This window comes from Girardinichthys multiradiatus, chromosome 21 (assembly GCF_021462225.1).
Source record: "Girardinichthys multiradiatus isolate DD_20200921_A chromosome 21, DD_fGirMul_XY1, whole genome shotgun sequence".
Lineage (NCBI taxonomy): Eukaryota > Metazoa > Chordata > Actinopteri > Cyprinodontiformes > Goodeidae > Girardinichthys > Girardinichthys multiradiatus.
This window is the reverse complement of record NC_061813.1, coordinates 31,037,263-31,059,544: the sequence shown is the minus strand read 5'-3', so window position 1 is coordinate 31,059,544 and position 22,282 is coordinate 31,037,263. Positions and strand designations below refer to the sequence as shown.

At 42.3% G+C, this 22,282-nt stretch overlaps 1 protein-coding gene across 1 annotated transcript in view; it reads right to left on the bottom strand.

Moving 5' to 3' along the window:
- Nucleotides 1–22,282, bottom strand: part of gli3 (GLI family zinc finger 3) — a 133,966-nt gene that overhangs the window by 58,697 nt on the left and 52,987 nt on the right. The window contains exon 4 of the mRNA XM_047349586.1: nucleotides 4,385–4,490. Within this exon, the coding sequence (XP_047205542.1) occupies nucleotides 4,385–4,490 (106 nt within the window). The remainder of the gene's footprint in view (nucleotides 1–4,384; nucleotides 4,491–22,282) is intronic.

Sequence of the window (22,282 nt, the reverse complement as noted above, 5' to 3'; positions counted from 1 at the left end):
AGATGTTTCTATGGTGTGCAGAGTTTATGAATAACACTTAGAAAAGGGAGGAGGGAGACAGAGGAGCACCAAAGAAGAGAAGGAAGGCCAGAAGGAAGAAATGAAGGACACAAGCTATAAGGAGGTATGGCACAAGAAGAAAACAAGGGAAGGATACCACAAAGGAAAAAGGACATGATTTATAAATGAATAAGTTATTAGGGAGTGAAGGAGAGAAGGAAGGATACAAAGTAGGAAAGACAGGAGGATACAAAGTAGGAATGACAAAAGGATACAAAGTAGGGAAAGACAAAAGGATACAAAAAATAAAAAACAGAAGGACACAAAAAAGGGAAGAAGTGATACCACAAAGAAAAGAGGATCCAATAAATAAACGAACAACTCAAGGAGGGAGGTAGGGAGAGAAATAAGGAAGGAAGGATACAAAGAAGGAAAGACAGAAGGACACAGGGAAGGAAGGAACAAAAGAAGGAACAAGTGAAGGAATGAAGGAGGGACACAAAGGAAGGAAGGAAATATACAAAGAAAGAATGAAGGAAGGCAGATCACAACATTTAGACAGTGGAACAGGGAATAGTGTCTAGAAAAACAAACTATATGATGCTCTTGTTTTCCCTATCAAAACATGAAAAACCTTGAAATCATATTCCAGCCTTTTATTCCAGACCTGCTCTTTAGTGAGGCTGAATAAAAGATCAGATCTCCAGATCAGACAGAAGACAGAGGAACAACAACCACATTCGATGCAGAAAAGACTTCATCTGGACTTGGATCAGTGCTGGTCTGGGAAGCTTTAGCTATATCGGAATGACGAGGAAAACTAGAAGAAGTTGCAAGATTACCTCAGGTTCCAGATGCGGTGGCTCAGGTGCTGTTTTTTCATGCAAGCATGTAAGTTTCTTAGGAAAGCAAAAAAAAGGACCCCTACCACCTAACCTGACCCTGAGGCTGTAATATTGGCACACTGGTACCTTCCCCACCGGAATTCATAAACTAAACGATTAGCCTCTGTCTGTAATTGCGTTCTCCCTTTCTTAATAGAGGAGGTGAGGTAAAGAGAGGGGAAAAAAACAAAGGACAGTTAATTTCTGATTTCCTCTGCTCATTTGAAGGCAAATTAAGTGTCAAACAGCTAATACGGAGCATATTTCATTTTATGAGCTTTTAATTTAATTCCACCGCCTCATATTGCCGAAGCCCCGTTAGCTGTTCACTGCTAACGCCTGCTTCTAGTTTAAAAACGAGGGGCCATAAATAAACATGTTTCAATTAGGCCCTTCACCATAATAGGATGTGATTCTGTTCATTTGCCACGTACGGATGGTGTATGTGTCGTTGCAGTGGAGAGGAAACAAGCTGCTGGGCCTTCACTGCTTTTTTGGACGCCCAGTGGTGGCTGGCTCTGGCGGCATGGTGGGGGGAAGCTGACTGGATTGATGGAAGCGCCGCAGGGCCAACCCAACTGTAATTACAGGCCGTAATGAGAGGTTGCATGGGGAAGTACCGCAATAATAGTCCCTGTGTACTTAGGCATATCTTTGAGAAGGCTAATAACGATTAATTCTGCACACGGCTGGGGAACTTGTCTTAAAACAATTCAATATTTCACCGTAAGCCGCCTCTTGTCCTCCGTTTCGCTGGAACGACAGCTATACATTGACTGCCCCTCCTTATTTGCTTGTGTCTGGAGCAAGCAAATAAGCATTGTTGCTGAGCATCCTGGCAGACATTTACCTTTTGGCTGCAGCTTTGCATGCGTAAAGGTTCAGCACAAGCCAAAACTTGCAGGAAACCTGGTGCGATTAACTTTAATTTGCCATCAGTTGGTTGCTTTAATACCACATGTGATAAGTGCTTCTTCTCACTGAGGAATTCAGTGCTGCTTTTTAATCAAGTGTGCAATATTGCTTCTTCCCAATGCAACAGCTTGAAAGCCAACAGATCCAGTGCCTTGCAGAGGTACACCTACACCTTGCAACCTTTTGTTTTGTTTACAGAGAAAACTCTGCTGTGCATTTGCAATCTTAAATCTGATATCCCTAAATAAAATCCAGTGCAACCCTCAGAAGTCACCTTTTTAGTAAATACAGTCCATATGTGTAATTTAATCTCAGTGTAAATCCTTCTCTGACCCTGTGAAGGCCTCAGAGGTTTGTTAGAGAACCTTAGTGACTGACGAGCATCATGAAGACCAACGACCACAGGAGCTGTGGAAAGGATTAAAGCAAGTTTGGGTTATAAAAAAATATTTTAAGCTTTTAGCATCTTCTGGTGCCAGTGGAATGAGTATAGAATCAAAAGTTTTTCAAGACGTTGTCGTCTACCTAAACTGACAAGCCAGGCAAGGGTAGCCCAGGTGACTCTTGAGGAGCTGTCAACAGCTCAGGCCTGAGAAGTATTAGGAGTAACGCACAACAGGAGAGCCGTTTATTAACGCCTGCGCATTTAACACACTTGTTGGGCAGAAGTGACCTGAGACAGAACACAAAACTGGTCTACAGTCTTAGGTACTCTGATCAGAGGCACTGAAAAGGTCAGAACAGGGTCGAAAAGGATCGCTGGGCACCATATATTGAAGTGATGGCCGCTCACGAGATGCTGCAGGTGTGGTTGAAGATAATATGGACGTATTTTATGATGTGAATCTGACGTCTCAGATTCGCTGTCCTTTAGTCGTGCCTAACGCAAAGATTGATGCAATGTTGCAAAGATTGCGAAAAAGGTTGCAAAACATTCAGTCTCCAGATGTGCACAGTTGGAAGAGACATACAGCAAAAGATGTGTTGCAGAAAAGGTGCATCTACAAATCAATGCTTCTGGGGGCTGAATACATTTGCAGACACACTTTTTACATTTTTATTTATATAAATAATTAACTTCACAATTATGCACCGTTTGGTGTTGGTCTATTACAGAAAATCCCAACAGATTACACTAAATTTGAGGTTGGGGTATAAAAACTTTTGCAAGGCGTTTATAAATGGCATAACTGCGAGCTCACAGAGTCCATTTAAATGTGAATGGGCAATCAACAACCACCTTATAATCATGACAAATAGTTTCCCTCAACATCACATGTCATATTAAACAGCTCTGAGCTTAATGGTTTGGATAAAAAGGCCTTAAGTAGCGAGGCAGAGCGAGACCGTGTCTCCAGTGACAACAAGCCAAGCGCACAGGTAATTCCTGTCCAAACAGAGTGACTGAAGACGCCGCTGCCTCGCAACTCCTCCGCCTTAATTCAATTCCCTGCCTCAATGTTTTCCCTCCGCCCTCTCCTCATTTTTCTCCCTCGTCTCCCCTCCCTAACCTGCGCTCCACGTCGCTCCAAAGCGCTCCTGACGGATAACAACCCTGGCTGTTTGTTTGAGCCCGTGTTGCCTGCGCATGTTCGCCCCATTATCTCTGCATAAGCTAAATGCTAAATTATATTTGCCATTTTGTTTGCGGTGACATGGGGCATCAATCACCTCCCTTTTTTTCTCTTTTTTTTTCTTTTAGTTCCTCCCCTATTCCTCTGCTGCGGCAGGAGAGGTTGAGAGGTGGGGTGGGTTGGAGGTGTAGGGGGGTATAAAAAATTCATTACGCTTAGTGGCACATCAGCAAGGGAGAGATATGACTCCTGGAGGAGAAGAAGGCAGGATTTCGGGGGGGGGGGGGGGAGTTGATAATGATGAAGAATATCAAACATAATGCGGCCCAAGTAGCTGCCCCATCCAATTTGTCCTCGTCGTGCAGTGATCGCTTCCTTCGTGTTGGCGCCTGGAAAGCAAGCGCCGCGAGGACAATGAAGCATCTATTCTCAGTGCTTACCGTTTGGATACAATGAATACAAATGATGAAGGTACAGGGAACAGAAAGAAAGTTGCTTTGAAGTTCTTCTCTGACCCAGTCTCCACCACCAGAAGCACTCTGGGGAAACACAACACAACTCTAGTAGGAGTCACACCAACTAACCACCTTTTTCCTTAACGAGGAATGACGTTGTGTTTTTACCTGACTCTATATTTGATAGACTGAACACGCTCTTGCAGTCAGGAGCCCGTCTGTGTCTGTCAGAGATGGGTTGATGTCAGCAGAGGCATCACTCCCTTCTCCTCCTGACAGGGCTTGATCATGAGAACCGGGCGCGCTCCCAGGCTCCCCTCGGCCCCGCTCTTATTTTCATGTCTCTGACACATGTTCATTTGCGTGTCTCTGACATCCGGATCATGTTTCGCATGCACGGGGGCCGTGGCCTTTGATCCTGAGAGGCAAAGAGGACACTCCACGCCCAGAGGCGGAAGGAAGTTCCTGAGCTTGATTTGTATCGTGCCGATACAGTTGTGATCAGCAATATTTTAGGCTGTGCTTGGAGTATGTGTGACCAGTTTGAGAGACTTACACGTGAAGAGGGGGCACGGGTGATGGCTCATAGATGTAACGTCCTTGGGTGTGTCTGTCATCAATGGGCACTGGAGGATGGAAGGTGGGGAAGAACGGTGGAGCAGCTGTGTGGAAAAGAAAAGAGGAAAACATTTTCTTTTAAATACTTCTGCATATTTCCATGTGAATTCATTCTGTCCTCAGCTAATCTAAAACCCAGCTGTGATGAAAGGCAGTAGTTGATGGCAATCTTTCAGCAGACCCACCCAAAATTAGAGCTCATTAAATGCGTTGAGCTAAAAGCAGCCCTCCTCTCAAACGTTCGCTGAGAAAGTCTTTGTAAACCTGTGTTAAGCTCCGTCCATATTTCCATCGTCTCCCAGCTTCCCTATCCCGGCTGAGGAACACCTACCCCGCAGCATGATGTAGCCGCCTTCATGTTTCACTGTTGAAATGGTGTGTTCCAAGTGATGCAAAATACGCAGCGTTATGTTTGGTCTAATCTGACCAGAGCACCTTCTTCCACATGTATGTTGTCTCCTACAAGGCTTGTGGTAAATCTTTAATCCTTTATTTCAACAATACTTTTCTTGCCACTCTTCCATCAAGACAAGAGATTTTTGGCAATGCAAGACTAATAGCTGTCCTAGTTGTCCTGCTTCTCCCATCTGATCGTTTATCCCCACTAAAGAAAAGAGCAGCTGTGCAGAAAAGAAAAGAGAAAAATATATTTCTTTGAAAACTTTTCATATGTCCATGTGAATCCATATTGTCTTTAGCTAATCCAAAGCGCAGCTGTAATGAAAGACAGCGGCTATTGGCTATCTTTCAGTGGACCCACCGAAAATGAGAGGTCATTAAACGTACTGAGCTAAAAAAAAATGCCAAAATGCTCGCCGAGGAAGTCTCTCTAAACATCTCAAGGCTGATAAAACTCAAAATAAACAGCAGTAAATAACAAAAGAAAAGCAACCAAATTTCACATATTTCACTGTGCCAAGCATAATGTGGTTTCACACAAAGGATAACATTTAAGTACAACCAATGGAACGCACCGAGCGAGACCAAAAACATCCTTTTTCCCGGAGGCTTCTTTTTCTACACCCCTCCCCCCCCCACCCCACCCCAGACAAAACATTACAACATTTGCATAATATGTGCTGGTAAGCTTTTCTCTATTTTTACTGCTGAAATTGAAACTCTTGCACTGCAATCAGACTAAAATCCCACAAGTGTCCCGCTCATCTTCCAACCTTAACTGCACTCCCAAAAACCTTGAAACTAAATTTGGATTGGGGTTCTGGAAGATCGACTTGCTTACGCTTGGACAAGTCGAAACAAGCAACCCACGAGTGGGAATTTTTTAGCAAGCACTGCCAACCTGGGTTGTGAAACCAAACAAAAAAGGCCAGAGAAGGATTTCGTCTTAATTCACATCTCTCTCCTGAAGCACGTGTCGCTTTACCGGCTGTTGCAGAGGCCAAGCTGTGTCTTGGCACCCCGAGGCAAAGCATGTGTCAACATCTGTTTAACTTCACTCAGCAAGTCTAACGCTGCTAGGTATGTGTTTTTACTTCTTGTTTTCGCCTGTAAACATTTGAGTCAAGTGGGCAGATGGCCAAACAGCGGGGGGTGCCAGGCAGCTCTGCTGGAGTTGAGGCCATGACAAATGCAGCTGCATCGCCGGGCAGCACAGCAGGTGTGGATCCGGGGCTGCTTACCTCATCGTTCACTCATTTCACAAAGATGTCTAGTGCCAGATTGTGATAAAACACAGTCAAGAGGCGATCTGGTTGGTGTTGTTTGCAATCCTACAGCATTAGGTTTAAGTGTAAAGAGAAACTCCCTAAAGAGCCAAACAAAATGGCTCTTTAAGAAGCTGAAATCAAACTGGACTACAAACTGGAAAAAACTTTGAAAGGTCTTCTTCTCAAAACTGAAGCAGCAGATGTTAATGCCGCTGAGCTTTCAAGATTTTGTTCTTCGTGTGATGCAGTTTGGAAAAAAATTTAGCTCTCTTTTCTATTAAAAGGTTTCCTCTTTAAAACATTGTACTCCTATTTTTGTAAAGCAGGGCTTCAAAACATCTGGCAGATGCAACTTGAGTATTTTTGGAAAAAAAATATTTAGACGTGCTCCACAGGCGGCTGTAATCCTCTTGGGTAACTGACTCTGACATGATAAATTGTCGGATTAATTAGCACAAACAAGATGGCGTACACTTAATTTGAACTCTTATCTTTGAAATCTTATTTTTTTATAGGTGGATGCCTGTATGGAGATGTCTTTAAGGGTCACCAAAACTAACTAATTGAAAGAAATGTTTGTGTTTAGGTTAGGTTACCTAAATGCAAACGCCTATAAAGTTAGTGTTGCACAACAACCTCCAGGAATATGGAGTCATGGAGTCCACAGGCCCTTGCTCATTCTTCTGTTACACAAGATTATATTTCCAGGTATCAGAGTAAAAATGTAAAAACAAAACGGCACTCACACTTTGACGTTTTTATTTGTAAAATGTGTTTAAAAAGCAAGCATTAATTTTCTTCCACTACTTTTCTTCCACTTCACAATTATGTACTACTTTGTGTTGGTCTGTCATAAAATCCCAATGAAATACACTGAGGTTTAGGACTGTAATGTGACATTATGTGGAAAAAGTCCAAAAGGGATGAATACTTTTGCAAGGCTCTGTAACAAGGGAAAGTAAAAGTCAGACAAAGTTTTAATCTAGCACTCCCAGTTACAGAGATAAGTGGTCCAATCCGACTCCATGCAGCTCTGGGAAGTATCTGACCACTCCAACTCTGCCTGTTTGATGGTTTTCTCCCGATGATATTTTTCTGGCGCGGCTCACGTTGGCTGATTTCAGAGCTGCTGCTGCTGCTGAGGGAAGGAGGGATGAGGGGAAGTTGGGATGAGTTTGTAGTAGACAAGGGCAGAATCTGATCTGTTTACTCTCCGCAGCTCCACTCGTGGGCTTTTTTGGCCCTTTTGGCTGTCAGACTCGGAAATGAAGCTTTCAGGTTTTACACCGAGTGTTGCGCGCACCAGCTCCTTGCTGGTAAAAAATTCATGCTCTCTAATCTAGCTCCTCCCCTGCCCACATAGCAGGAACGTTGTACTAACCTCTGTCATCCTGGCCGATGGGGGGGGGGATGACTGTAGAGATTACAAACTGTGAAATAAGTTCAAAGACTCTGCCTATTTGCTTTTTTGCAACACATGCTTTCCTTCCCACATCCAGCACTCCTCATTGAATTACCCAGACCTCTTTTGTTTATGTCTCAGGAGGCATTCACTCAGCACAGCCCACTGCATAGACCGGACCCTTTTTCTCTCTCCTTCATCACTCCTTCCCTCCCTCGCTGCCGCACGTTGAAACCATTCCACTGAGGTTTATTTAAATCATCTCACAAGTTTACTTTACCATAGCCCTGTCTAAATACAGCCTGCCACCTCTTTTACACCAGCGCAGCTCTCCATTAGAAAGGCAAACATGCTCGTGTCAGTGGAGGGGAGAATGTATACAGTCACAAAGAACAGAGAGTGAAGGAGAAGTGGGGGAGAGCCTCCATCCTGCAATCCATCTCCACCGTTTCCTGTTGGGACTCCTTACTGTTTACTCCAGGACTAAATTGCCCCTGCTCCTCTGGATATTCAAAGGGTATTCTCGTACTGATACAAAATACAGCTGGAAGGCAAGGAGGAAGCCCAAAATGAAATGCACATCTGAGTTTTCACTTCCCTACCCCAGCCACACACCACAGTAGCTGGAGCATTCCTGAAGAGGAAAGTAACTAGGTAGGTTTTGTCCTGGAAGAAATCACCAATGGCACACAGTACCTTGCAAAAGAATCCATACCAGTTGAACTTTTTATGGTACTTTATTGAATATATGTGATAGACTAACATAAAGTGGTGCATATTTGTGAAGTGGAAGGAATAAGATGAAAGCATGGAGCCCAGGTAGATTTAATGTCATGTAATGTAAAGCCACAGTTTCTCAAATCAACATAGGACTGGGCTTTGACTTTGCCATTGTAACCTTTGAATATACTTTTATCTAAATCAGTGGTTCTCAATCCTTGTAGCTCTGTCTATATGTTTCAGGTCGTTGTCCTTCTAGAAGGTTGGTTCAAATTTACTTGCCTAATTATTCTCAGACCTGTAGAACTGAGAATTCACTTAAACAGAACCTGTCTGACAACATGAAGTAGGCTAAAAGACACATCGTGGCTCAATCTAAAGAAATTCAAGAACAGACGAGGAACAAAGTCATTGACATCTATCAGTCTGGAACCGGTTACATGGCATTTTTAAGGCTTTGAGGCTCTAGAAAACTACAATGTGAGCAATTATTACCAAATAAGAAAATATGGAATAGTGGTAGACCTTATCAGGAGTAGACGGCCTACCAAAAGTGAAGAACCGCAGGGCTCACTTGCCTTAGTTAAGATCAGTGATCATAATTCATCAATAAGAAAGAATTGCATCCACGGGAGAGCTCCAGGGTAAAATTCACTGGTGACCAAAAAAAACCAAACTAACACAAAGTGCCGTTTCATATTTGGCAAAAACATCTATGGGAAAATATTCTGTGGACTGAGGAGACCTATTTGGAAGGTGTGCATCCTGTCCTGAAAGGTTAGAGAATCCAAAAACAACAGGAAACAAGAGCTTAAAAAAACCTTTCAACCTTTTCATCAATTAGCTATTCTCTACTCTTCCTAATTATTTTTAATTACTTCAGCATAACTTTCTAGAACGGCAGCATTCTTTTTTTTGTCAGTCTTTTACAGGAAGGGATGGAAGTTATTAAGATATGATAATAAATGGGTCTTAATGAAAGGGCAATTAGAAGCAAACTTTGACCAGACTCATTAATTCTAATTCAACACAAGCTCACCACGTTTAAGACCAAAAGCCTGCTCCTCCTTCATTAAAGAGAGAATGGTAATTGCCTTGTCCTTTATTGGACACTTGATTCATTTCAAAAGGAGGTTTGGTGGATAAAGCCTAAAGCACATTATTTCCAATATCCTCATTGGTTAATCTCTGCTCATAACAGCAATGTTTTCTACAAAGAATACTCTCTGTACTTCTGGGTGTATGTGATGTGATACTCCTGCTAAATTTCTGCCACTTTCGATTCTTACTCGGGTTTTAGCACTAAATGCAATTTCTCTTTTTATTTCTTTTGTTGTCAAGTCAGCACTGGGAGATTATTGTCTCAGTGGGTAAACCTGGGCTTGTTCTTTCTTCTGGTAAAAGGTTCTGGTAACAGGGTGTCACCCGCAGCCGAGGATGAAACTCTCCTCCATAAACAGAGCACTTCTCATTGACGCTCCGCTGCGAGAGCACAAAGAGCCAGTGACAGATTGTCATAAGTGACTAAGGCGAAGTGAGAAAAAGGTCTGCCGCAGCCTGCTCCAGAGGTTTGCGAATTGCTAATGTGGAACATATGAAGCCTGCGCCAGAGCTGTGACTGCCAGATTTCATTATGCCACCTCTCTTTACTGCTCGTGATCTCACGTCTCCGGCATGCTCGTCTGCAGCGAAGGTCCGCACCTAACGCTGTAACTTTGCAACAGTTTGCACAAAATGTAAATGATTCCCAGGACCATCTCTTTGCAGGTTTGAAGACGTTTAAATGCGCAGCTCTTGTTGCTCCTTATTGGAAGTGAAAGCAAGCCAGAGTTTATGACTTCACTCTGCGAAAGAGGAGGGACTTTGTTCTTGGCTCTTGCTGCAGATGATGTTCCCAAGAGGCAGATAAATCAAGAACTCCAGGGTGTTTTACACTGTATGTTTTTCCTTTGTAAACTTTGGATCGAGTAGGTGAATGTAGTCATTAAAAAACATCATTTAAATAAACACGTCAGTTAGTATTAGTCATGTTTGGCCTCTCAGCTATTTCTCGAAGCAGAAATAGCTGATTACTTTGATGCATAAAATGATTACTAAATCAGTCAATTTTTTTTATTTGGTGGTTTTTGTAGACCTTTCTGCAGAGCATAACCTTAAAAAGCTTTGACTGACACATGCAAGCACTGAGATTGAAAAACCTTTATGACTTTATGAATGATTGCATTAGTTGGGTGTACATCCAATGGCAAAGTAAATTTCAAGCAAACCTTTGCAACTTTAGAAGAAAATGGACAAATTCACTCTGGTGCCAGGGCTGCATGATACGAGGAAAACATTTGATTGCGATACTTGTAATGAATGTTAAGATGATAATATTGATTATGATTATGTTACCTTTTCCCGACCTTTCTGTTCCTTCTTCACAATGTCTACACCACACTTTGTGAGCCATAGCATCTTGGCACATACAAATATGCATCTGTAGTGTGGGCATTGAGGTCAGTGACAGTCCATCCAGCAAACTATCTTTTATTAGCATGCAAAATTGGCATGCATGAAATTTGAAATATCATACTCCACAAAACATCGCATCCAAGTGGTACTTTGCGATTGTGATAATGCAGGTGCAGATATTAATATGAAGACTGTGATTCAAAATACTGTGCATCTCTATGTTCTGCTATAAAAACATGCCACACAGCATTTTTAGAAGATTGCAGCATATTAAATTTGCTGTGCATGACTCAAACAAAATCGGCATTAAAAACAACTTCAGGGTTCAAAAAGCTGCAATAGCTTCAGGAAAAATTGGCCTCAGGTTAATTTTCACTATTTAGCATGCTGTAGTGTCGGTTCTGCGATGAGCTTTGATTTTCAAATAAAGTATATAATTTCAAACATTTTGTTCAAGCTTTGTTTTCATATGCGATATATGTGTTATAAACATGCAACAAACAATAATACCACAAGGTGGCAGTAATGCACCAAGTTGTTTTTCGAGCACCATATTGTCTGTCAGAGCAGGTCTGCTATAGTCAGTACAACAACTTTCTGGAACTCAAAAGTGAAAATGACGGAGCTCACATTTGCTAGCAGGCATAGCTAAAGTATACATGCGCTAATGCAATTTATTGTCTTTACGACTTGCTCTTTTAGGCAGTAGAATGAAAAAAGATTGTATTTACTGCAAGTGTTTAAAGTAGAACTAAATCCCATGTAAAAGAATAACTCCGCCCCTAGACAAATTTAGAAAAATGCCACCAAAGTGAGCGGTGCCAAGTGTGGGGATGAGTGGAGGGGGTTAAGCGGGTGTGTGTTCAGGAGGTCGTTTCATACCTGCTTTGACAACCTCTGATTAAAAGTTACATTCAATAATCTTCTCATAAACTACTGAAGGGAAATGTGATTATATGACCAGCAGGAGGTCATTGAAAGTTAGATTGGTTTGATTACGAGTCATAATTTCTCATATTTTATAATAGTCAATTGGCCCAAACTAGGATCAGAACCACTGTAAGTGGAACTAGGCCTTAATGTAAAATCTTCAGAAAATGACAATTTAAAGTAAATTTTAGGTAAGACTTATAAAGTTTTCTGGTAAATTGTCTTCATAATTTATCACAAAAAATAATTACCAAGGGGACCAAGATAAATAAACTGATAAGCAATGATTAAGTTAGTGTGTAGAAAGTAGAAATAGGCTGAGATGAAATCGCAACATGTAGGTATGAAATGGAACGTTAATTTGACCTGAACTCTTCCCATTTGTTTAAGTATGCAGAAGAAATACCTATTCTTTTGGACAGTCGTGATTGAATAAGCCTTTAAGATCACCTTCTGACATGCAACACAGTTACTTTGGTCTAAACCAGTCAATGAAACCATGCTTCATTAGCTGTTTATTTGTTCAGGTGTTTTAAAAACTGCATCAAATTTGAGTCCAGTTAAAATCAGGGAAACTGAGAGGAAGGAATGCAAGAATTACAAAAATATTAAGACAGTTTACAAGTTCAATCAACTTAGTCACACATTCTTGGGTCTTGCATCAGAAGATAAAAAACTGAAACATAACTGGTTGCAATATAAAAATATCTATGCAGAAAATCTTAGAAAGTCAGAGGGATTTTGTTTTTTACAAACAGTATGTCACATTTGCTGACGATAATGCCTGTATGCATATTGTATGAATGCCTAAACTACAGCGATTTTGATTCTACTTTCCTTCAAAAGTTGGACTCTGGGCCTCTGATCACTCCGAGGCTGGAAAAAGATGAAGAGACTCCCAGAAGACCATCAGGAAAAGCAGTTTGGAAACTGCCTCTCTTGTGACGCCAAATTCCCCCTCTCTGATCAATCCCCTTTCACCCCGCCTCTCACCATGTTTGTTTACACAGAGACCTCAAGCTGTTTGGACATGTAAATAACACTTTAAGAGACTGTTTAGCTAAGCTCAATGGGAGTTGCTGTTGACTTTTTGAGCGCTTTGCCTAATTACAGGTCCCAGATTGTTTCAGGTCTAATGGCCTAATTACCGCTGTATAAATTAGCCTAATGTTCCTGCTGTGCAGAGCGTTCTCGGCTGCATTGCAAAGACAGGGCACTGCAATATAGATAAGAGCAAGCTTTTATTCAGAAAAGATGCTATATTAAGAGGAAGAAGCGTAGCAGAGAGGTTAAACAACAGAGGAGTGTTAAGCATTGGCTTGCCAATCTGTCTACCATTCATCATGTGCACCAGGCTGGCAGATCTGCCCTTCCTCTATAAATCAATATTTCATCCGTTTTCCGCTGTGTTCTTCTACACTTTCATTTTCCGAGTCTCTTTCTCTTTTCCTCAGCGGCTCTCACAACCCTAAATACAAGCAGCCTCTGTCGGTGAAAGCAATTAACATGGCGGAACAGAGAAGAGAAAATGAGCGGTAAAAAGAAAAAACAGGCAGCTTTCTGTTCAAGTTTACATTCCAAAGCTGCTCCTTGTCACAAGAAATTTGTCTAGACTGAACAAGACCGCCGATCCCCAAACCTTCTACTCACCGTTCTGCAAGTTGATGCATATTTCTGCTCTTCTGATTGTAGTCCAATCAGTTTAGAGCATTTGCTTTGTCCTGTAACAAGTATGTTGATTTAAATCTAATCCTAAATGTTTTGGAGACAAGAATCCCCAATAATTTATGTTCATGACAGCAGGACTTTAAGTATTCCCGGGCATTCCAGCATCTGCAAGACATTTACCATCTAGTCCATCTCAACAAATTAAACACTGGCACAAGTTTTTCTTGACAGAATGCAGCTCTATCAGGGTGGCCCCCAGTGCAATCCCACAATTTTTTTCCTGTCTTTTTCTTTCCCAGTGTTTCCCATATGGATCAGGGAGTAATGGGAATTTCAGAGGGGCCTCTGTCGAGCACCGATCTATCTCCTGCAATTGCAGAATTTGCCCCAGATTGGGATAAGCTGAGGAGCAGAACAAAGAGCTAAGCACCTTTGCCGTCCCACCGCACTCCCACCCAGCTGGGGGAACAGATGCAGCAGTTTAGAAGCTGAAACACTCCGCTACACTTTTATCCACATCCTAACTTTTTACCTCTTACATCTGTCTATCTCCCTTTCTCCAAACTATAATAACTCTAAGGCAGAGAGGGAGTTGATTTAAACCTCAGATCGACTCAGGAGGACTACAGTACATGCTGTTCGCTTCCACTACTACTCTGAGATTCATTCTAGTAAAAACACACCATCCAATATAGGGATTTCATCTTTTTGGAAATCTCTATTTAAAAGAGACAAATACATTTCTTTTTTTTTTGTAAGATATTTTTTCAGCACTAGTGGCCTTTATTTTGTTTTTTTAATAGTAGGCAGACAGGAAAGAGGGGTAGAGAGAAGGGGGAGACATTCGGCAAATATCGCCGGGTCCGGCACTCGAACCCAGACCCGCTTCGAGGACTGTAGCCTCTGTATATGGTCGCGCGCTTAACCCCTACACCATCTGCGCTGTATGTACACAGACCACTGACCACAGCTGACATTTTAATGCAATTTTGTTTGCAGAATTACCCTTTGAGGTATTCATTGCTCATGTGGGCTGATTCCAGTCTGGATTAGGAGATGCAATCCATCATCTGAGTTTTTTCCTCACCTGCACATTTTTAAAATATGCGTGAACATTTGGTTATTTAAAAAATGTAGGTTATGTTTCAAAAGTACTCCTATGTGGTGCTTTTTAAGGGCAGTCAAACATCCAGGACTAAGGAATGAGAAGCAGAGAAGCAACATATTTAACTGTGCGGCACTGTGAAAGTGGTGGTGTTATTCTCTCAAGTTCCAGACTCAAAAGTGGCACGGGAACAGATTTTTGGGAAAATTGTAGGTTTAAAGATATCTGCTCCGCATAAATTCTAGTTTTTAATTAATCTCCAGCAAGACAGATGCCTTCACTAGTTTCTAATAAGTTAAGAGTGGTAACTGGTTATTACTGGTAATTTACTCATTCAGGCAAGGCATGGGCCAGTTACTGGTAGAGACTCACTGAGAAAACTGCTGATCAGTGACAGTCCAGTCTTAAAACTCAAAACTCTGATCTCTTTCTGGTTAGTGAATGCACCATACTAATCGCTACCAGGTTGGCTTGGCGGCAACACTTGAGTGTGGATGTTTTATCTTTGGGAATAATAAGCTTATTCAGAGTAAGCCATTTTCAGTAGTGAGGTTTGTTATAATGAAGACAGTGGAATCAGAGATATTTTAAAAGGAAACTGTATTTCTAAGACAAGGTTTATTTAGGTTAAGAGAGAGTGAGTGAAAGCAAACATTTCTGCAGATAACAGAAAGGCTGAATGGAGTGAACTTTCAACCTCTGTCTGTCAAGGAACAAGTTAGACTTGGAAATGTTGGCAGCCTTATGGAAGTCTCAGAGTTAAGGTAAGGATCTGCATTCTTGAGAAAATTCACACAGATTCCACCTTTTTTCTTATGCTAGCTGCGCTAAAGGCTATATAAGAAGCTAGAGCCATTTTTAAATGTCAACTTAATTATGAATAGGTAATTGCCCTCCAGCAGGAGGGCTAGCAAAGAAAACATTTATTGTTTTTCTTAAATTTTCTAATATTTTAGTTTCAATGAGAAATCAAAATTGGTTACAATGGGTATCAGAAGGTCAAGGTTCACAACAAAAGGAGATCAGAAATCTTCCACAAAAATAGGATCAATTAAACTCTAGTTAGCGGTGACAAAGTTACCAAAGGTTTTAAAAAGTTACTGTTTTAAAACTGCAACAACTTCAGACTGGCTATTTCGACAGATTAAACTCTTTAACTAGATGCTAGAGAAACTAACTGGAGCAACACAGAATTTAACAATGCTGCTGCTCCGCCTCCACCATTAGGTCTTTATCCCTCAGAAGAAAGAAAAATTTGGCGGTTTGGAAACAACTGCAAACACAAAAACCACAGCTAGTCGTAGTTTGGAAACTACAAGAGTGCCTTCCATTACTCCATTTTAAAACTACAGTAGGCAAGCTACGTCTGTGAAGCACTTGACTGCAGGATCTACTGGAGCAGACAGCCTGACTAATTACCCAGCTTGTTGTAATTGTAAATGGGCAAAGGAAATAATGTTTTATGCAATATGTACTTGAAAACTCCAATTATTTTTAACAGGTGTTTATGTGTTTGTTTAAGTCTATGTATTTGAATAAAATGATATTATATTGGTTTACATGCTGTTAAACTGGGGTATTTTTTTAATTCAGTAAGAACCTCATACCAGCCCTTGCCAGCCTTATAAAATCAAAATATTTTCTGTTTGCCCTCAGAGTCTACTGCCCTGTTTTTCTCTACTCCCTTTCAGGCCTTAGCCAGAGCCTGCTTAGGTCTCATGGGGTACATGGCCATTATTTCAGCTAACAAAGGAAAGTGCGTGTCACAGAGTAAAGACCGGTGTCACAGCAGCAGGCAGACAAATGGTTTCTGGGCTCTGCAGGGCCAGATATGGTTTGACGCCCTTTGAACCAATTAGGTCGCATAAGTACCACAACATCTGGAACTCTCTGATTCTCCGTCTTTTCCCCTCTCTGTAGTTCTTCTATTCATGTTACCTTACCCTCTCTTTCACCCTGTTTCCGCTTCTTCCAGCTAATCCAGGCTCTCATTATTCAAAGCACATCCTCCTGATCTCTCCCCTTTCTCTCCTCACGGCATTCCAAAACAAGGACAAAGTTGTAATCCATTTACTGCACTCTTGTCAACAGTTTCTACCCAAATAATCCGAAAAGCATACAACGGGCCTAGGTACTGTCAGAGGACGAGAAGGCGAGAATGCACTAGGGGGAAGAGCGAGCAAGAGCCACTAAGAAAGAGGAAGGAGTAAAGAGAGCGGGAATACAAGGGGATGGAACTTGTGTCACAGGGATTTGATTCTTGGTCACGCAGGTGGTGCCCAAGGGCCTCCCCTTGGCCCGGACAGAGAGACAACCTTAAAGAGGATTTACCCTTCTGGAGGGCTTTAATGAAACCTGAAAGTGCTGGGCACCGGAGAGCCCCAGCCAATTGAGACTCGTTCCCCTCGGATCCCAACGGTTGAGGCGCTCACGCAGCCCCCGTGGCCTACAGCTGCCCGCTCAGAGCAAGATACATCAAAGTGCCCCGTCTGGGAGAGCACCGAAACGGGAGGGTGGGAAGGCAACGTGTTAGAGCAGGAGAGGAGGGAGGAGGGATGGAGGAATCCCTTATCTCCTCCTGAGAGGATGCTGCTCTGTGGTGCGAGATTGTCTGGAGCTGCCACCTGTCCCAGGCATCTTTGAAGGCAACACTAAAGCCTGTGATGGGCCTGACCTCCTTGAGCTCCCATTCTTTTATGTCTCTCTTCATTTTCTGCTTTGTTACACCCCCCTCCCTGTTCCCTCCTTTTTACTCTCATTGACTCTTCTTCTTCCCCCTTCGACTCCCGTTGATCTTTTCTCCAGTGATTTCTTACATTTCACCAGCCTGGTAGAAACATTTTAATTACACTGTGCTCATCAGCCTCCTCTCCATGTTGAACAATAAGCACTTGTGACCCTCCAGAGACAAGAGCCAGATACGGGTTATTGGCTGAATAAGGGTGCTTATCTTCACCCCCGCAAGAGAGAAACACAAAGACAGAAAGGGACTGATGAGATTTGAATACAAGAGAAACAAACATGTTTTTTTTCTCCCCCAGCTCACAGAGGTGACTATCTTGCTGGAGATTTGAAGGTAAACTTAAGGAAGAGCTGAGTATTTTGGGCAAGCATTTAGTCTTGTTGCTTTTTGTTGCCAATTGCGGTTCTTTCTCTCTTTGGACGGATGCTACAAATCTTCATTTTAAGTCTTTTTGTTCTTACTTGCCTCTGCAAGTTGACTGATTAACCAGTCGCACCCTCAAAGCACTTCAATGTACCAACAGATGTAGCTGCAGCGATCCAAGGAAATGCAGACCATTCCTTCCGAGCCTTCTGCGACTCTCGTCTTAATTCTTTTTTAGCCCCTTCTCATTTAATCTTGTCATTGTCAATAAGGGCCACCATTGCTTTGAGATATTAACTTCACACTTATGAGCCTTGTGGCGAAAGCACCACATGACCTTAAGACGGTATGAGAGTGCATTCCCGGGGCATTTCATACTCTGCTTAACCCTCTTAAATAATCACTACAAAGGGGCCAAAAGCATGTGAGAATATTGCCTATCTTACAGCATAAGATGCCGCTCTAATAAGCTATATAAAAGGGGATCATCTGATTATCCCTGGCGCGCTGGACCAAGGGGCCACAGCAAAGTGCGGGCCTATGTTGTTCTTTCTTCATAAAAGGAGGTGGATGGAAGGGATCCCTCTCCATCGCCTGCAGTGTGCCTCGGGCTTCTCTGTGCCGGTGCACCGCTGGGGGACTACGCTGAGCCACCGTGCTCAAAAAGCCAATATTGAAACAATCACAAAGACAAACACTTACCCTTGAAACAGGCACGTGTCCTCTCACCCCAGGCTTTTCTCAATACACCCCTGGTCCTTTAGGGAGGGGAGGGTGTTTGAACATGCTTCCCAGCCAGTTGTCACATTTAAACTGACAAGAGACTGGAAAGTTAGTTCTTTGAGTTCAAATTATCAAGAGCCCAGGAGCCTTTTTCTGTTCTTTGCATATGTACACACACATACATTTATACACACACTTTATTGTTCTGAAATTATACAGTGCCTTGCAAAATTCACAACATCTGTCATGTTACAAATTAAAGGATTTTATGATAGACCGAGACAAAGTAGTACATAATTGTGACGTAGAAGGAAAATTAACCATGATTCTTACATTTCTTTAACAAACAAAAGCCTGAAAACCGTCGTGTGCATCTGTATTCGGCTCAATTTTACGCTGATACCTCTAAATACAATCCAGGGTAAAGAAGTGCCTTCAGTAGTCATCAAATTAATAAACAGAGTACACCCATTCCAAGCTTTAAACATCTCAGATTATAAGTATGGCACAACTACAAACCTACCAAGTCATGGCCATCCACCAAAAATGACAGTCTGGGCAAGGAGAGCATTAATAAGAGAAGCAACCAAGATGTTCATGGTAAATATGGAGGAGATTCACAAGTCAGTTGGGAATAATCTGATACCGAAGCTATGCACTTCACAAATTGGGCCTTTATGGAAGAGTGGCAAGAAAAAAAGAAAAAAGCCATAACATGTTCTGTGTAATGTTTTCCACAAGTCATGTAGGGGACACAGCAAACATGTGGAAGAAGGCGCTATGGTCAGATGAGGCCAAACATTTTGGCCAATATGCTAAATGCTAGGTGGGGCAGAAAACATACACTGCACATCACCCTGAACACAGCATCATGGTGTAGGGACGCTTTCCTTTATCAAAGACAGGAAAGCTGGGCAGAGTCGATAAAAAGATGAATGGAAATAAATACAGGGTTATCCCAGAAGAAATCAATTCAGAGGCTCCGAAACAGTTTAGATTGTGGTGGAGATTCACCTTCCAGCAGGACAAAGACCATAAAGTACATAAAGTATAGAATGGATGTGCAAAACTAGCATAGACATCCTACAAAAGTCTCTCAACTACAATTATAAAAGTCACTTTTACAATGTGGTCACTAAGAGAGTTAAAAAACCACCCAAACTCAAGTGTTGTCTTTTCAGTACTGCCCTGTCTTTAGATTCATCCCATCAATTCTGACCAACTTCCCTCACCCTACCAAGAACAGCATCCCCACAGCAAAATGCTGTCACATGTCTCAGATTTATTTTAAGAACACTTAAAAAAATTGCCGCAGTTGGTAGCACTGTTGCCTTACAGCAAGAAGGTCCCGAGTTTGACTCCGGCTTCCTCCCACAGTCCAAAAACATGACTAGGTTAATTGGTCTCGCTACGTTGGCCTTAGGTGTGAATGTGTGTGTGCGTGGTTGTTTGTCCTGTATGTGTCTGTGTTGCCCTGTCCAGGCTGTATCTCCACCCATAGACTGCTGGAGATAGGCACCAGCTTCCCCGCCCGCTACCCACTATGGAAGAAGCGCAATAGTAAATGACTGACTGACTTAAAAAAATCATTTATCACTTTGTGTTGGTCAGTTAGATAAAGTCCCCAGAAAATCAATAAAGTTTTTTGTGGTTCAAACATGGAAAAATATGTAAAGGTTTTGCAAAGCTCTGGAAACTGGTCTTGTGCATTCTGTTTGGACTGAGAGAAGAACTGCTGAGTCTGAACTTATTGTGGAGTGGATCACGTTGAGTTTGATGACAGCTCACTCAAACACTTCAGTGGTCTGCTGAATTTTGATGTCAGCAGAGCAGACCTCCTATCAGCTCATACAGAGTAATTTAGAGTTTAACTTCACAGAACAAACATCGACCAAATCTGCAAACAGGCTGTATGCCATAGTTGTTTGTTCCCAGCAACTTTCTCCACATGCCGTATATATTAGCATTGCGGTAAGAAAGATATGGACTTGTTTCCAGTGTAGCCACCTGCAGCTGAACTCCTGGAGCAGAGTTGCTGTTATACATCAAGATTCTCCTTTGACCAAAACATCCTAACTCTCACTGCCCCTTAGCTTAGCTCGGTGGGTTTCTGGGATCAGTCAAGGACGGCAAGGCTTTGGTATGGGGGATTAAGGTCCTGGCAGCAAGATATGAGCTAGATCTGTTAAGGAGCTAAATTGTGCTGTTAGGCAGACGGCCATCGCAGCTTGAACATACTTAATGTGCCCATTCTAGCTGTATCAGTGACCTACTGTGTCAGTGATATGGTAAAACCCCAAAACTGACATATCTTCAGTTCCATAAGTACTTTCCTTTTACTTTTATCTAAGTGTCTCTTTCATTTAACACTCTGGGGTTTCTGTGCAGCAAAAACAACATCCATGTCGTGCTTAGCCTGTCAAAGATGGGAAAAGAAGGAAAGACTTTAAAGACGAAGATCTCCTTGGAGGAAGAAGAGCTTCTTCGCCAGCAAGTGGGCCGGCTGTTGCTAAACGACCACTGGCCAGCTAATCGGGACACAATGTAAACAGATGTCAGCACTGTGCGTCCCATTCATGCTTCCCAACAATTAAGATTTTAAGAAAGACTTTTTTTCTCATTAATCCTAATCTCAGTCCTGTTCTCCTTATCCCGGAGCAAAGCCGTAAGTATTAGCGTTGTGGTAAGAAGGATATGGACTCTTATCCAGTGTTTGCCCAAGAAAAGCAGCTAAGACTCAGGCATCGCCATGATTAGCTACTGCTAACAATAGAAGTAATGTTTCCTTGGTGCCTCCTCTTTTCTGCTCTGAAGTGGGTGTAAAAAAAACAGAGTAAACACAGTCTTAGGCTGAGGACATAAGAGGAGAAGAAGATTGCAAGTCTGGGTGAATAGCAGAGATTTTCCCCTGAGGATAAACTCCCCTCCTTTTGCTCTCTTCTCGTTTCACAACTCCCACACCTCCCAGAGCTTCGCCGCCACGTTAACGACCTGGCGGCCAGGTGTGGCAGGGCTGCAGGTGCCATCGCATTTAGGCACATTAAGCACTGACACGCAGCAGCGCTAAGAGTAATCGGATTTACCTGGATGTCTGCTGCATGGCGTGGTGCTCCCTGCAAGCGCAGCACAAAGGCTTACCGCCCCCTCTCCCTCACACACGGGAAACGCACACACCTGGGATGAATTTAGGAGGCGACAAAGCACTCGTAGTAAGAGTTGTGTGCAAGTGCACAGACCCAAACAGTGGCTTTTTTTTACACCTCGCCGTGCAGGAGTGGCGACAGATGCTGCAGGTCTGTGGTTCAAAGCACATGAAGGAGGTGAAGAAGGGGCGGAGGGATTACTAAGGTTTAAGGGGAACCCTTTCGTTCTGCTGACCCTAAATACAGCAAAGCCCCTAGGGACCGGGATCTGGTACTGGGTTCAATCACACAGAATGGGACCGCCTTGGGACACCCTCTCACGTCCTCAACACCTGAGGCCAGGAGGAGGTGTTTTACGCAGCAATGCTCTCATCTCAGATCATAAGTCTTCCTAAGCACAGGAGAAATCATGGAAGCATCAATGAAAAACACCAGAGGCCATTCAGACTTTGTGGGGTTACGGTTAAAATTTAGCTATTTTCCATTGTCACAGGTGTGATTTTTAATTGTCGCACATTGCTAAATTGGCTTATTTTGACATTAGGATGGAAAGTGACAGTTCATCAGTCTTTAAAACTAAGTGAAGTTTGGATTTTTTTTAGGTCTCCTTGAATTTATCTTAATTCCTTTTACTCAAACAACTGTAAAGGCATATGCAGTGCTGATCTGGAGCCAACTCGAATCATTTTTAAAGGGCAGAGAAAACTTGAGAAAAACTATAACTGTATCTCATTGGCAATCTAGAACTGAGCACTCGATCTTTAATGGGATTAAAAAAGAAAACTATATATAGGTTCTTTCTCACGCAAAGAAAACTCATTTTCAATGTATATTATACTAGGAGTTCAATATTTGTATAATGCCCAATGACAAACTTCAAAACTCTTGAAAATTATTATTTCAAGGTGCTGCTACTTC